This window comes from Ochotona curzoniae, unplaced genomic scaffold (assembly GCF_017591425.1).
Source record: "Ochotona curzoniae isolate NIBS_2020 unplaced genomic scaffold, NIBS_Ocur_1.0 scaffold_3208, whole genome shotgun sequence".
Taxonomy (NCBI): domain Eukaryota; kingdom Metazoa; phylum Chordata; class Mammalia; order Lagomorpha; family Ochotonidae; genus Ochotona; species Ochotona curzoniae.
Genome location: NW_024467106.1, coordinates 24,288,600 through 24,303,604, shown reverse-complemented (window position 1 = coordinate 24,303,604; position 15,005 = coordinate 24,288,600). Strand labels below are relative to the sequence as shown.

Below are 15,005 nucleotides of genomic sequence, written 5' to 3'. Positions count from 1 at the left end.
TTAATAGTACAGATTATGACGAATGAGTACATAGATGAACTAATGGGAACTTATAGTTTTAAAAACAATATCATGAATGAAATTAAATGGGTTAACCAAATCTCATAGATGAATAATTACTTCCTTATCCATTCCTAGTTTTAAATTTTACTTCGCCGTTTCCCCTTAAGTTTGTCGCACAGTTTACACTTGGTCAATACAGTTCAAATAATATTGTGGCAGAAATAAAATATTGAAGATTTTGTTAATACAATTTAAAACATGAATTTCCCATATTATCAACCTATCTCTTTAAATCTTCAATATTTCAATAAGAGGAATCATCCCTTCCTTCTTTTTGAAATAAAGTCTTTTAAAGTGTCTTAAATTCCACAGAGAGGATTCACTCTGTCCACTCTAAAAGCTACTTTCAAACTCTAAAATTACAAAAGTACACTTAGAAAAAGACAGGCTCCCTCGCAGTGCCCTGGGAGAATAGAACAAATCTTTCTCCAAGGCCCTGGCTTTATCTGTGTTTTTGCTGGTGATGCTACCTCCCACATGAGAACTAAGAATCACTAGCCTGACAGATTTCTGTTTGGCTTAAACACTACCTGACAGTACTGAGGCTTTCAAAAGCTTTTGATCCGAGAGATGAAGCAAGAACAGTGCATCACTTCTACTAAATGTAACGAGCAGTCTGTCCCTGCATCCAGCCATCTCCTATCGAAATTAGAAGGTGTTCCTGGCGTTGGGCCTTGGTGGACCCTTACCTGTGGTGAACTCAGAGGACAGTTAATTCACTCATTACTGATTTTCTTCAAGGCCTGTACTATTTGAGCAGAAATTCCTTAGTGTTTCTGGCATGTACTGATACTAGCTTTGTAAGCGATTTTCACTGTAATAGTTTTAATAGGAGTAATTAGATTGCCTCCATTCATTCTTATAACTATGGAAAAGTACTTATGCAACAAAAGTGCATTTGCATGTAAGTTTTCATTTGACTGAAGCACATGTTAGTTTTTTAATGTACTGAAGTAAATGCAAGGTCTAATGATGTCTAAACACTTGTGTTTTCATTTAAACAATAGGTTATTTTAGTTTGATAAAATGCACATTAGCATTTGTCACCAAGTTAAAATTCTTGACTCACGAAGTGATAGCAGAAGACAGCAGAAAATAAAAGGGTAAGATTAATGGAAACAATATAAATAAATAACAGCGTATATAGCAGTCAGGACAGGCAAATATAACTGCTTAAATTGTCCTTCATGAAGCACCTACTGCTAACATCACAGAAGTGGGGCACGTGGCAGAATATGTAAAATCAAGTCATCAAACTAACAGAAAAACCTTGTACGACAATCTTTACTCCCTTAGATTGAAACACCTCAAAACACAGGGCCCACTGTTGGTAGTGAAAATCTGGTTTAAATGACCACATTCCAGGCCCAAGGAAGCAACTTGAACTAGGTGCCCCATACTCTGGCCTAAAACGGTTCCCCACAACCACACAATAGACCCCTAAAGTGCTAACAGTAGCTGGGGCCGTCAGAGGTCCTGAAGGGGGTCAACTGCCATGCTAAGCCAAGCCAAGGATGCTCCTCTTCTGAAGGCGCTGTCCTACAACAGCCAGACATGACACTAGCTGAAACCTGGATCTCGAATGTCCCAGTCTCAGAACAGTGAGGAACCATTTCCGGAGTGCATCAGCTAACCAGTCTATGGGGGAGCTATTTTATAATACAAGTTCCCAAGGACTGACTCCAAACAAGAGTATATGAGGCACACAGTTTTTTGGGACCTCGGCTAGGACAGCAACACCACCCGATTCCGGGACTAGCCACTTTCTAATTCAGTAGAATACACAGCCCAGGACTTGCAGGCCACGTGTGCTCGAACTAAACTACCTGTGAAAATCCAAGTTCCTTAACCATTTACATGTACTGCTTCACTTTTATGTGACTCTGTAAAATGAGAACAATATCAGGAGTTTCACAGGGCTGCACGGCTGATTTTAAAACAACCACTGTAACACAGCCTGATACACAAAACCACAATTAACTATCAGCCGCCGTCAGGGGTTTCTAGAAAAATGCTTGCAATATGGGTCGTCACTGGTTATAATGACACAGTTCCCAAACACCACGCCTGACTAGCACCCCGACTCCCCTTCCCATTCTTCTTCCGGCTGCAGAAAAGCTCAAAGCTACTTTTATTTTCCCTGCAAGCCTCGCAAAGGAGCCGAAAACGCAGGGAGAGCCTCAGCAGGAGCTCCCGGAAGGCCAGCGCCTCCTGGTTCTCCACAGAAGGCGCGGAGCCCCTCGGAGATGGCGAACTTCCCGACCCCCGGGCTCCGCTCCCTGGCTCCGACAGCTCAGCCTCTGCCCCGCTAGCCCGCCCAGCCCGGCAGCCGGCGGCCGGAAGGGGCCTGAGGCGGGGCGGGCCGGAGGAGGCGCGAGGCCCCGAGGCTGGAGCCTGGGGGCTGCCCGCCGAGGTGCCTGCTGCCGTTGGTCAGCACGTAGCGCCGTCTTCTTCATGTATCTGGGCCTCGCCGTCAATATTCTGTGTCAGCACTCTTTGTTTACTATTGTGGCGTCCCTATTGTGACTGGAATGGAGGGAAAAGCGGAAACCTCCCGAATCAGGCAGTCCCTAGGCACCAACAGAGGAGAGAAGCCGTGAAGGTGGGGTCCTTTGCTCGCGCCGAAATTCAAAGGAATAAATAGTTCCGGCGCGGGGGTTGGGGTGTGATGGCTGGCGGGGAAGGCGCTATGGCCTGGTTTGCTTCGTAGTTCCGGAACGCGGCAGAGTCGGTTCACTCCTCGCCGCCCTGCTGTTCGGGAAGGGCTGTGCGGGCGTCTGGAGCCCAGGAGGCAGCGGCAAGGCAGGTGCGGGTGCGCGGCTGCCCGGGCCCGGCCTGAGGTCCAGGCGGGACAGAGCGGGCTGGACCCCGGCTGCAGGAGGTGATGAGGGAGGAGAGGCAGGTGTGTGTGCGGGCTTGGCGGGGCTCGAGAAGTGTGGTCGGAAAGTCCGGAGAGAGCTGCGGAGAATGGGAATGTAGTGACTGCATTAAGAAGGAGAATGCGTAAACAACTCCTCGTCGTAGTCGGGGGTGCGGCGGTAGAAGTTAGTCGAGATGCTTAATTGACGAGTTGAGTTGGTTCGTGTCCGCTTTTATTGGTCGCCGAGGAAAAAGCCAACGGAGGGTCTGGGTGGAGGTGCCCCAGAAAGAACCCCGCCGAGGTGACACTTGTAACAGACCCGAGAGCAGCAAAGGAGGGAGCCTGCGGTAGCAGCAGAACAGTGGACAGAGAGAATGAGGCGTGATGCAAGCGCTGGGCTTTGCTAGTCGGAGGAGCAGAGTGGAAGGGCAGCCCAGGGTGAACGGCTTCGCTTCCAGGCCGTGGCTCTTTGCTAAGTGGATTACACATATTTACGGAAGAGTGGTTGGGCAACCGGCTCGCTTGCTTCTGATGCTCTGCTCTTGTTTGAATCTGGGGTTCACTGCCGGGTTTGCATCCCACTTACGTGGAGTTCTCTGTTTTGTCCAGAACTATTTTGTCACCACTTTGACCCTTGCCGGAGGTTTGCCTGCACAAGACAGTCCTGAAAATGCACATTAAGTCCATCATTCTCGAAGGATTCAAGTCCTATGCGCAGAGGACCGAGGTCAATGGCTTTGACCCGCTCTTCAATGCCATCACCGGTTTAAATGGTAGTGGCAAGTCTAACATCCTGGACTCCATCTGCTTCCTGCTAGGCATTTCAAACCTGTCTCAGGTAAAATGTCAGCCTTCTGGTTTATAGAAACTTAAGCTTGACAAGTGACTTGTTCATGAGCTTGGGAATCATTGCCAATATTCTCGTTATTTGCGCTTCTGCTCTGAAGTATTTCTGATTCCTTCTACTAAATAAGAAAAGAAAAGGCTGAATTAAGTATGCCCAGCCTATAAAGATATTGGGAGTAACATCCAAATTCAAACATTTTCACCTTGAGGAGGGTGTCTTTCAGGAATTGTTCTTCCCTGCCTGTGTTCATCAAAGCCTTTTGATGCTCTTCTAATGGATCGGATGACTAGTGAAATTCATAGGCACTGTTTATCTTAAGGTCTCTCAGATTTGGTTAAGAAATGAGTGGGAAACAATTCAGAATTGTTAGTGTTCTTTGAGAAAGTTACCCATTCGTTACAAGTGGTTACCCAGTTTCCACAAGGTGGATGAGCCGGGCTTACTTACCTACTTAATGGATACTTCATGGGTGAAATTTCCACGAGCAACAAGCTCATTTCTAGTGCTACTTGTGCAGTGTGCAGTTTTATAATTGAAAAATGTTTATTTTAGGTGCGAGCTTCAAATTTGCAAGATTTGGTTTACAAAAATGGACAGGCTGGTATTACAAAAGCTTCAGTGTCAATCACCTTTGACAATTCTGACAAAAAGCAAAGTCCTTTAGGATTTGAAGTTCATGATGAAATCACAGTAACAAGGCAGGTGAGTGGCAACCAAACCTGCAGGCCTGGTAGGCATTTTGATGTCTCATGTGTTTGGGGGCTAGGACTTTACGAAAAGCGTAGGGGAGAGAAAAAGTTCCTGAACACAAGTGTTGCATCAAATAATGTTAAGATTCCTTGAGAATATCTTCCTTACACAGTCACATGCTGTGTGATGACATTTCAGTGACAAATCATGTAAATTAAGATCAAGTGTAAAGGGCCTGGCGCAATGGCCTAGCAGCTAAAGTCCTTGCCTTGAATGCTCCAGCATCCCATATGGGCGCCGGTGCTAATCCCGGCAGCTCTGCTTCCCGTCCAGCTCCCTGCTTGTGGCCTGGGAAAGCAGTCGAGGACGGCCCAAAGCCTTGGGACCCTGCACCCATGTGGGAGACCTGGAAGAAGTTCCTGGCTTCGGATCGGCATAGCATCAGCTGTTGTGCTCACTTGGGGAGTGAATCATTGGACGGAAGATCTTCCTCCCTGTCTCTCCTCCTTTCTGTATATCTAACTTTCCAATAAGTAAATAAATCTTTAAAAAAAAAATCAAGTGTAAATTAGATGACCTATTTATCAGGCCCCCCTCCTTCACCCCCGCTTTATTTTTAATATTTAATTTGAAACGTAGGTTTTTACAGAGAAAGTAAGGTGCAGAGGTTATTCCATCTGCTGATTTATTTCCCAAGAGGCTACAGTGACCAGAGCTGAGCTGATCCAAAGCTGAGAGCCAGGAACTGCTTCTGGGTGTCCCAGTTAGGGTGCTTTGGCCTGTGCTGCATGCCCAGGAACATTGGCAGAGAGCTGAGTCGGAAGTATAGAAGTTGGGACACAAACTGGTGCCCATATGGGATTGGTACCCAGGATGGAGGATTAGCTTCTGCACCACTGCACAGACAGCAGTAGTCTATATTCTGTTACTAATATGTTATATACATTCTTGGAGACTCAAAGCTGGAAGATCTCAGCAGGGGAAGTCAGGCTGCTTGCATGTGGTGACATAATTTGTTCACAAAGTGCCTGGATCAGAGGCTGGCTGCTCTCACTCAGATTAGTGTTGCATTTTTAATTGTGTCACCCTTCACTGTTTAGTTAGCATTACCTTCATTTATTATTAGTTAAAGGGCGGGACAAATAAAGGAAAGGTAGTATACTAGTTATTTACCATATTGGCATAAGATGTGCTTATATATTTATATTTCTTAAATGCTTCCATTTTAGGTGGTTATTGGTGGCAGAAATAAATATTTAATCAATGGAGTAAACGCAAACAACACCAGAGTACAAGATCTCTTCTGTTCTGTTGGTCTTAATGTTAACAACCCCCACTTTCTCATCATGCAGGTATCGGGGTGCCAGAGTGTGCGGGCGGGTCTTGGTATCTCCTTCACAATGATTTTGACATCCTTTAATATTGAATGTCTTTTGTAGATCTGGTAGATCTGGTTTTTTTTTTTTTTTTTTTTTACTTATGCTGTATTTTGACACTTGTTAAGAAATGTGGTTTGGTTTAGCCAGTTGTATTGATATGTTCTGTCATATTTTATACATTTAAGTTCTGAAGAATGTCTAGAAACAATGTTCCTTAATTTTATTTTATGGGACTACAAAAACAATACAAGCTGATTTGAAAAGTTACCATAAGTTATTGAATTGATGAAAGCATTTTAGTATTTAAAGTATGTAAGTTTGAATAAGTTTCCCTTTTTTTTTGTTTTTTTAGAAATCTGTCCAAGTGAAAGTGAAGGTTAATGTTTTGTATTTAGATATTTCACTTGAGTCTTTTATCTTTTGAAGGAGTTATAGAAAAGTCATGGTTGCAGTGGTGGGATCCTGGTGGGCAGAGTCTTAGTCCATCTGGTGTTCCTACTGTAATGTCACTGGGTAATTTATAAACAGTAGATAACTTGTTAGCTCATTGCACAGAAGGTTGGGATGCTCAGAGATGTGTCGTTGGTTCTAATATGAGCTGATCATCCGTGATGAATAGCAAACAATCAAGAAAAGCTAATCTCACTTCTAAAACCCTCGTGCTCTTGTGATGATGACATTGTAATTAATCTTAACTGCTTCTTAATTAGGCCCTACCTCCTACCACATAAACTTAGGCGACATTTGCTACATACCAAACAAAAATAAAAATTTTTCCCATACGTCACAAATTTTATAGTTGGAGAATTTATTTCAAGTGAATCTACATCTAAGCAGTGTGATTTTCTTTTTTTTTTTTTTAATTTTTTATTATATTTTTGACTATCTTTACATAGTTAATTACGGTAAAAAGGTTCAAGGGCTATAGAAAAGTGGGTAAGACTATTTCCATATTGTTTCCTTCATGTATCTGAGCAGTGTGATTTTCTGAAGCCTGACAAACAGGTTTTGTTTTGTTTTGGTAGTGAATTTTGTGATTTTTCTGGCATTAGAATATTTTATTCTTTCTGCAGTCTAGAACTGTGTTGTCTGTTTCATCAAATTATGTTTGAGGGCTGTTTAAAAAAATGCATATTATTCTAAAGCTTATATATATAGTGGCATTAGAATTGTACATATCATTAACGGTCTGAGTTTGTATCAGTTAACAAATAGTTCCATTTTATCATTTGATAATTTAGGTAGTTTGTATCACTGTTATGAGAGAAAGTGAGACAACAGAGTTCCAAAGTTCTGAAATTGTAAAGTACCTTTGGTCCCAGATCTTAACAAAAGCCTTTATGTATGGATAGAGTAAAGATCTTTCCAATGATGGGGATATTGAAATACAATACCTTCATTACATATAGACAGAAAGCGTTTAGGTTATATTGTCTCTAATTTTAATAACAAGCTTGCCATTTTATTTTCAGGGCCGAATTACAAAAGTTTTAAATATGAAGCCTCCAGAGGTAAGAGAACTGTGTATAGATGGTAAATATAGTAATTTCACACAAATTAACTTTAATCATGACGTGGACTAATTCCTATAGAGAACTTCTGGAGAAATCAGTCTGTGTGAAATTAATGTGTTACATACAATAACTTGCATAAGGCTTTAGGATATAATTTCTTTTGGCGCCACTTCAAAAGAGTTGATATGAGACAATGAGTATTATTTATCTTTCTATTAAGAATAGCTGAGATGGAGACTACTAAATAATAGTAGCAATCTGTATCAGAGCATAGTCTCACTTTATTTGTATGATATTTAGGGCAGGAGTGGGGACTGTCCAGTAGGCTGTGTTAGGCTCACAAGATCATTCCAGGATAACTGCAGGTGGAAATCAGAATTCATTAGGTCTGTTGCAGAATACCTTTTAAGTTGGTAGTTTTGTCTGGCCCACAGAGATGTTACAAGTATCCAAATGGTCTTGGCAGAGGAAAGATTTCCTATGTCTTAGATGGAAACTTCCAATTATTTGGGAGAAGACAGGGTGCAAGAATGAGGGTACACACGTGATGCTCCGTCTGCTGGTGCAGTGCTGCAGTAGCTCCAGCTGCCAGATCTGGGCTGGGAGGAACTAGAAGCCAGGAACTGTGGATGAGATCTGTGTCCTCGTGTGGGTGGCGGGAGCCCAAGTGCATGGGTGTCTGCTGCTCGGGTCATGGTTTGCCAGCGTCACAAGTGCGATTTAATTCACTGTGCCACAGTGCTAGCCCCAGGAAATTTCTGATTTGAAAACTTGCGAATAGTAAACGTATTGGCTTCCAGAGCAGAAAGAAGTCCTCTTGTGGTGTGAATCAGTCATGAATAGAAGCACTGGAGAAAGGAGGAACATCACACATAGTCCATATAAAATTAGTGTTGAGCACGCTTTTCACGTGTTTTACTTAATTCTGAATGATGCTATGAGATACCATAGGGGCTTTGGGTGAAGGAACTGAGGCACAGAGAAAATTGTATGTCCAAGTCCTTAAAGCCTATGGTGCAGTTAGGAGTCCAGTGTTAGGCTCTGCTTCAACCTCACTGGCACTGAAGGGCTGGCTGGAAAAGAATTGTAAATGCAAACTTCCACAGTGAAAGTCACCTTGCTGGCCTTTGCTTTATTCTTTTTAGATTGTATTTAAGGTCTAGATATTATAAAAAAAAAGGCTTGTTAAGGTATTTAACTTTTTTTCCTGCTTACAAACTTTGTTGACATGGTACAAAAGCACAAAATGAATACCCCAGAAGTGGAGACATTACGCAGAAATGCTTTCAGCTGGTAAAAGGGCTCTGCCTGTGCCTCGTCTTCACGTGCAGTGCCGTCAGCTGTTGCTTCCGCCCGCGCTGTCCTCCCCTGCAGCCCAGCTTTCTGTGATTCTCAGCCACCTGTTTTCTGACACTTCTCTTCCACCGGGGAGATCATCCTTGCCTCCGACCACCTCTGCCTCCTGCTTGGCTTTCACGCAGCATTTTCCTGGACTTTCCTCTGTTGCTTTCCTCTCTGTTCTGACAGGGTGGGAAACGTCAGCCACACAACCTGGTGAAGACGGCTGCTTGTTGGCTCCTGGCAGTCGTGAGGCTGAGGAACCTCTTCCCTTGGGAGTGGAAGCCAAGTGGAACTTCCCCGGAGAAGCTTTCAGAGCTTACTCGGCTGCATTGCCATTATGCTCGGGTTCCTTTGTGTCTGCTGTTTTCCCTCACTTCGGGGGCAATTCTTTGGGCTCCTCAATCTCTTTGCTGTGGTCACTAGGTGGTCGGTCCTTCGACCTCCTCCATCTGTTTGTACAGTAAAGCCATTTTCTTCTCAATGGCATCAGTACATTGGCTGAACTGTGCCACCGTCTGATCGTACTGAGAGTTGTAGCCATAAACCAACTCCAACAGGTAGTGGGTCACTGCAGGCGGCCAATCGTGGGCTTCCAGGTGCTGCTTGTACAGGCTTAGCTGCACCTGGAACTCTTCTACAGCTTGAACGTAATTGCCACATGCCACCTTCTGCGAGTTCGAGATGTTCCTGTGTAGCATAAGGTACTGCTTCTTCACTTTTTAGCCTTTTTAAAATGATCTTTGCTAAGTCCAGCGTATCTCAGGCAAAGTTCTAGGTCTTCAATACTTTCTTTTAATTTTCTTGAAGAGACTTATTTTTAAGATCTGCTTCATGGGTTGTTTCTTCAGTCTTGTGATTTTCTTTATTCTTCCTTGAGCCTTCCATGTCTTAATCCTCGTCCATCTTGTAGCTCTTCATTAGCAGCTGCTGTAACTTAGTGTGATTTCACTTTGTATGATTTCTCAGCAGGCTGTCTTGATCTGACATCCATCTCCTGATGCCCCTTACTTTGCATGCACAGCTTAACTTCCTAACTAGGAAATGGTTTTGAGTCATCTTTTGCCTTTCTGTCAGCTCTGCAAAAATCTGAGGGTCAGAAGAACCCTGCATCCGACAACCCACTAACTGCACCGTTGTTGCAGAACAGCCTTTTCTGTCTCATTGGTCCTCTGGTTCGTGTGCACATACTTCACTGGTTCCCTGCATCTGTTGGCTCTGCCTTTGCCTGCGCTGCAGTGTCCTGCTTTTCTGCAGTGACAGTAGGCCGCACTTCTGCCTGAGTCCTTTACTGACTTCTGTATTCTCAGTTGCTTCTCTGCTTCTTCTGACCTCCTTTTCTCTGCGCTCTTGGATGTCAGCTCCAAAAACAGATTTTCTTTCCACAGCATCCAGTGCTGCCTGTTGTAGCTTCCCCAAAGTGATTCCAGCTTCGTTCAGCCCTCATGCTGCTGTGCCTTTATGCCTCTGCAGAGGTTTACTGGTGTGGAGTCGATTTAACATTCTCACAGCTCACGTTATAGTCTTCTGTTTTAGCATTCTCCGCTTCACCTCCTTTAACAGTTTCAGGCTCTGACAGAGGCTTGTTGCTTCTTGTATGTGTTCTTTTCTTCTCATGGTTTTATAAACCTGTTGTCCAACTCTTAACTGCTTCCTGAACTATATTATTATTTTCTACTGTAAATTCGTCTTCTGTTTTGTGTGGTTCTTTTTTTTTTTTCCGTTTCCCACATGTACACCTTCCATGCCATGTTTTAGCACATTATTCTGTGTTACTGGTAACTAAAAAATTGATTTCTCATAGAAAACAAAGCTTCTGCATGTTGTTAGCTGTTAACTCTGTACTTTTTTTTCTATTTCTTTAAATATATGTTTACTGAAAACGCAAATTTATAGAAGAAAGACACAGATCTCTTGTATCTGCTGGTTTATTCCCCCCACCCTCCACCCCGCCAAATGGCTGCAAAGAGCTGAGCCAGTCAGGACACAGGTCTCCCTTGTGGGTTCAGAGACCCAAGGCTTTGGGCCGTCATCTGCTGCTTTCCTAGGCAATCAGCAGGGAGCTGAAAGGGAAGTGAAGCATTGGGGTAGAGCTACAGGCTGAAGTTTAGCTAGTTAAGCCACCTCACTGACCCCTCTAAATTTCTTTCCTAAAGCGACCAGCTGCTTTATGAAATTACAAGGTGCTTTTGTCTTAAACTCAGTAGTTTTGGCTTTACTATTGACATCCAGACCACCCACCTTGTCTGCAGTGGCAGGGGGAGGGAACAGGAGTATTTTCAGGTTTTTTCCGCCCAAGTAGAAATCATCTCTGCAGTAATAAGGAACTGTGGCTGTGGACACTATTTCCATCTCGTCCCGACGAGTTGACCACTGAGCAGGCCAGTGCCTCTGAGAAAAGCAACAGAAATTAATGCTGGGGAATTACTCAGGGCTAGAAAATGGCAGATTTTGACTTCACCTTTAAGAGATGAATCCCAGAAAACAAAGTTTGATTTTAGAATAGGAGTCAAGACTAGAAACTTTTCTTAGATATTAGAAATAGTTAACAATGCATATATTTGTTAAACTCTAGTATTTGAGAGATCTTTCTTCTGCTGATTCACTCCCCTGAATGCTGATAACACCCCAGATAGGCCAGGCATCAGCCACTTTTCCAAAACTCTGTTTCTATCCTTGTCAGGCGCTGGAACGCTGCACACTAGCTGTCATCTTCTGCCTCCTGTGATGTGCATATAGGAAGTAGGATTTGGAAATGATGCTAGAACTCAACCCGAGCGTTACAGTATGAGACTAAGGTTCCTAACTGATGAATCTTAACCCTGTGCAAATTGCCTCTTAATATATGCATATGTTTTGTTTTTTTTTTAACCTATTCAACTTTTATTGTCTACTAGGACTGTTAGCTTTGTTGCTTTTTGAGGCAAGAGCTGTAATAACATACTTGAGCAGATTCTAGCTAGAAATATTGTTGAAGAATCTGAGAACATTAATTGTCATTTCAGATTTTATCCATGATAGAAGAAGCAGCTGGAACCAGGATGTATGAATACAAAAAAATAGCTGCCCAGAAAACTATAGAAAAAAAAGAAGCTAAACTGAAAGAAATTAAGACGGTAATTAAAGTCATTAACATTTTTGAAGAAGATTGTAACTTTCCGTTTGGGTTTTCTGCTTGTAAAGAGAGGGACAATTTTGTTTGTTTTCCAGAATCTTCTGCATAATTTCTTTTGTAAAAAATGTTTTGAGGATAGATTATGTCCTGAAAATACTTATTTTCTTTTATTTTCTAGATACTTGAAGAAGAAATTACTCCAACCATTCAAAAACTGAAAGAGGTATATACTGCATATGTGAAGCCAGTCATTATCATGTCTCAAAGTTGGTGCTGTGTCTAAAGTCAAATGTAGGGATGAAGTGTGTGTAACACATCTTGAGTATTTGTGGGATGAGATAAAGAGTTACATTTAGTCCTCTATAATTCAATCTTCTGCTTTCAGAGGCTGTGTTCTTAGGATATGTGCTGCCCAAGCGAGCACGTGAGGCTAAGTTCTTAATATTTATTAAGTCATAGTGGTTTTGGACAATGATATTTATAATCTCAGATAACTGTATGCCAGATATTAATGTTTTATTGAAGAGAAAGAAGTTTTGATTTTCCTGGATAATTAAAATTAATAGGAACAAGTGATGTTAAAGACAGTGTTTTTAGTACCCCTCCCCGGTAATGAATGTTAATAGGGTGGGTTAATGGGAAGATGTCGAGGATCATCGGTAATTATTGCTGTCGAGGCATTTTGTAGTGAAATATTGAAACCGTCTATTGGACTTTCTCTGATCTTTAAAGCTCTTGACATCATAAAACTTGGGAAATTTAGAGTGGCCTTCTTAAGTGTGTTAATTTTTAAGGTATGTGTTTAATAACTTATTAAATATTCATTAAATGTTGGTACTACTCAGAGCTGTTTTTAGAGTCCTATAATAGTGTAGATATTGGAAAAATTTGGGGGTTTTGAAGGTGATCAAGGGTTTAAATTTAGGTTTCAGAACTGACATTGATACCTTTTTTCTAACAATATAGACAGATCATCTCAAAGAATTGTTTCTTCATGTATAAATATGAATTCAGGTTTTTTTTTTAAGATGATTATTATTTTTAAAGGCATGTTTTTACAGAGGGAAGGAGAGATCAAGACAGGTTTTTCATTTGCTGTTTCATTCCCCTAATGAGTGCAATAGTCAGAGCTAAGCCAATCCAAAGCCAGAAGCCAAGAGCTTCCTCCAGGTCTCCCATGTGCGTTCAGGGGCCCAAGGACTTGGGCTGTCCTCCACTGCTTTCCCAGGTCATAAGCAGGGAGTTGGATGGGAAGCGGAGTGGCTGGGATATGAACTGGTGCCCATATAGGGTGCTGGCACCATAGGGTGGAGGGTTAGTGCGCTGTGCCACTGCCTAGGTCCCTAGTTGTTACTTTGTGCCAGTGGACTCTTACGGAGTCAAGCTCAGTGCTGTGAGGGTGAGCACATGAGGTAATGCTGCAGAGGATGTTAATTGGCACTGTGGTACTATTGCTACAACACGCATAGTAACATGGCATGGTGGATGTGCAGCTTTTTTTTTTTAAGATTTATTTATTTTTATTGGAAAGGCAGATATACAAAGAGGAGGAGAGTCAGAAAGGAAGATCTTCCAACCAATGATTCACTCCCCAAGTGATCGCAATGGCTGGAACTATGCTGATCTGAAGCCTGGAGCCAGGAGCCTCCTTTGCATCTTCCACACGGGTGCAGGGTCCCGCGGTTTTGGGCTGTCCTCTACTGCTTTCCCAGGCCACAAGAGGGAGCTGGATGGGAAGTGGGGCTTCTGGGACACAAACTTGCACGCATTTGGGATCCCTGTAAGAAGCAGGCTATCGTGCTGGGCCCCGTAGCTTTTCTGTATAGATGCTTTATTAGATTTTTTTATGCACATTGTTATTACCTGTTTATGAACCTCATGGCCACGTTTCTTTTGTTATTCCCAGCTCCTTAACTAATAGGATTCATAGAAATGTCTTAATGCTATCTAAAAAAGCCATAGTTCTGATGTTTTTTTGAATTTTCTAAAGTTTTATATGTCACTATCATCTAACAAAATCTCTGTGTCCTAAGAATTTGATATGTACTTCTCTAGTTTGATTTTTTCCGTTTTGTTTAAAAATATGAATTTTGGGTTTTTCTTTATTGGTGACTTCTCTTTCAGGAAAGATCTTCCTATTTGGAGTACCAGAAAGTAATGAGAGAAATAGAACATTTGAGTCGTTTGTATATTGCTTATCAGTTTTTGCTGGCTGAAGATACCAAAGATCGCTCAGCTGAGGAATTAAAAGAAATGCAGGATAAAATTACAAAGCTTCAAGAAGAATTATCTGAGACTGATAAAAAAATAAAGGCACTTAATCATGAAATAGAAGAATTGGAAACAAGAAAAGATAAGGTTAGAATATGTAAATTAAAGCAGATAACATACTCCCAAATTAGTACATTACAAATGTTATTTTGGATTCACTGGGCTTTGCTTTCTGTATTACCTTGTTCATCCTAAAGTAGAATGATGGAATGTAAAGTAAATATTTTGTAGAAATCACAAAATAAAATGACAGCACCAGTATATTAAGTAGCTTTATTGAATAAAGTCTATTTAATTATAGGAAATTGGAGGAGTACTCCGGTCTTTGGAAGATGCTCTTGCCGAAGCTCAGCGAGTTAATACTAAGTCCCAAAGTGCTTTTGACCTTAAGAAGAAAAACCTGGCAAGTGAAGAGAACAAACGCAAAGAGCTGGAAAAAAACATGGTTGAAGTAAGTGAATAAAAAGCGTAATTTAGTTGCCACGAATGTACTTTTATCCATTCTACTAGACTAGTGAGTGTGTGGTGTGGCCTTTGGTATTTGGGCTGGGAATACAGTAGTGGAAAAATGATCAGAAGTCCCTACCTTGTGGTGCAGTGGGGAAGTAAGAAGGTATGTAAGGGAAGCAAATAGCACGACATAATGACAACTGATATGGAGGGAAAAAGGTAAAGCTCGGACTTTAGTGTTTGGAGGAGGAGGGCTATGGTGTAGGATTGTATGTTGGGTAGGTATTGAAACAAAAAAGTTGCCATGAGCTTAGATAGTGAAAAGGAGAATATTTGATTGGGGGAAAATAAGTACAGCATGGAAGTAACAGGCTTGTTGATGAGGTAAGCGTGTGTCTGGTAAATCCAGGCTAAGAATACAGATTTAGGGATTGTGAGTGTAAAAATGATGCTGAAATCCAGAAGACTAGGTGAAATT

General features: G+C 42.0%; 1 protein-coding gene across 5 annotated transcripts in view; it reads left to right on the top strand.

The window, feature by feature from the left end:
• Positions 1 to 2,929: 2,929 nt before the first annotated feature.
• SMC2 (structural maintenance of chromosomes 2) overlaps positions 2,930 to 15,005 on the top strand; it is a 59,667-nt gene continuing 47,591 nt past the window's right edge. For 3 of the 5 annotated variants that reach the window (XM_041004315.1, XM_041004317.1, XM_041004313.1), the window contains exons 1-9: positions 2,930 to 2,944; positions 3,533 to 3,761; positions 4,323 to 4,472; positions 5,690 to 5,812; positions 7,312 to 7,350; positions 11,697 to 11,807; positions 11,985 to 12,029; positions 13,931 to 14,164; positions 14,379 to 14,528. In XM_041004315.1, coding sequence (XP_040860249.1) covers positions 3,594 to 3,761; positions 4,323 to 4,472; positions 5,690 to 5,812; positions 7,312 to 7,350; positions 11,697 to 11,807; positions 11,985 to 12,029; positions 13,931 to 14,164; positions 14,379 to 14,528 — 1,020 coding nt within the window. In that variant the 5' untranslated portion in view covers positions 2,930 to 2,944; positions 3,533 to 3,593. Of the gene's footprint in view, positions 2,945 to 3,516; positions 3,762 to 4,322; positions 4,473 to 5,689; positions 5,813 to 7,311; positions 7,351 to 11,696; positions 11,808 to 11,984; positions 12,030 to 13,930; positions 14,165 to 14,378; positions 14,529 to 15,005 lie in introns of those variants that run through there. The other 2 variants (XM_041004314.1, XM_041004316.1) reach the window with 2 other exon arrangements.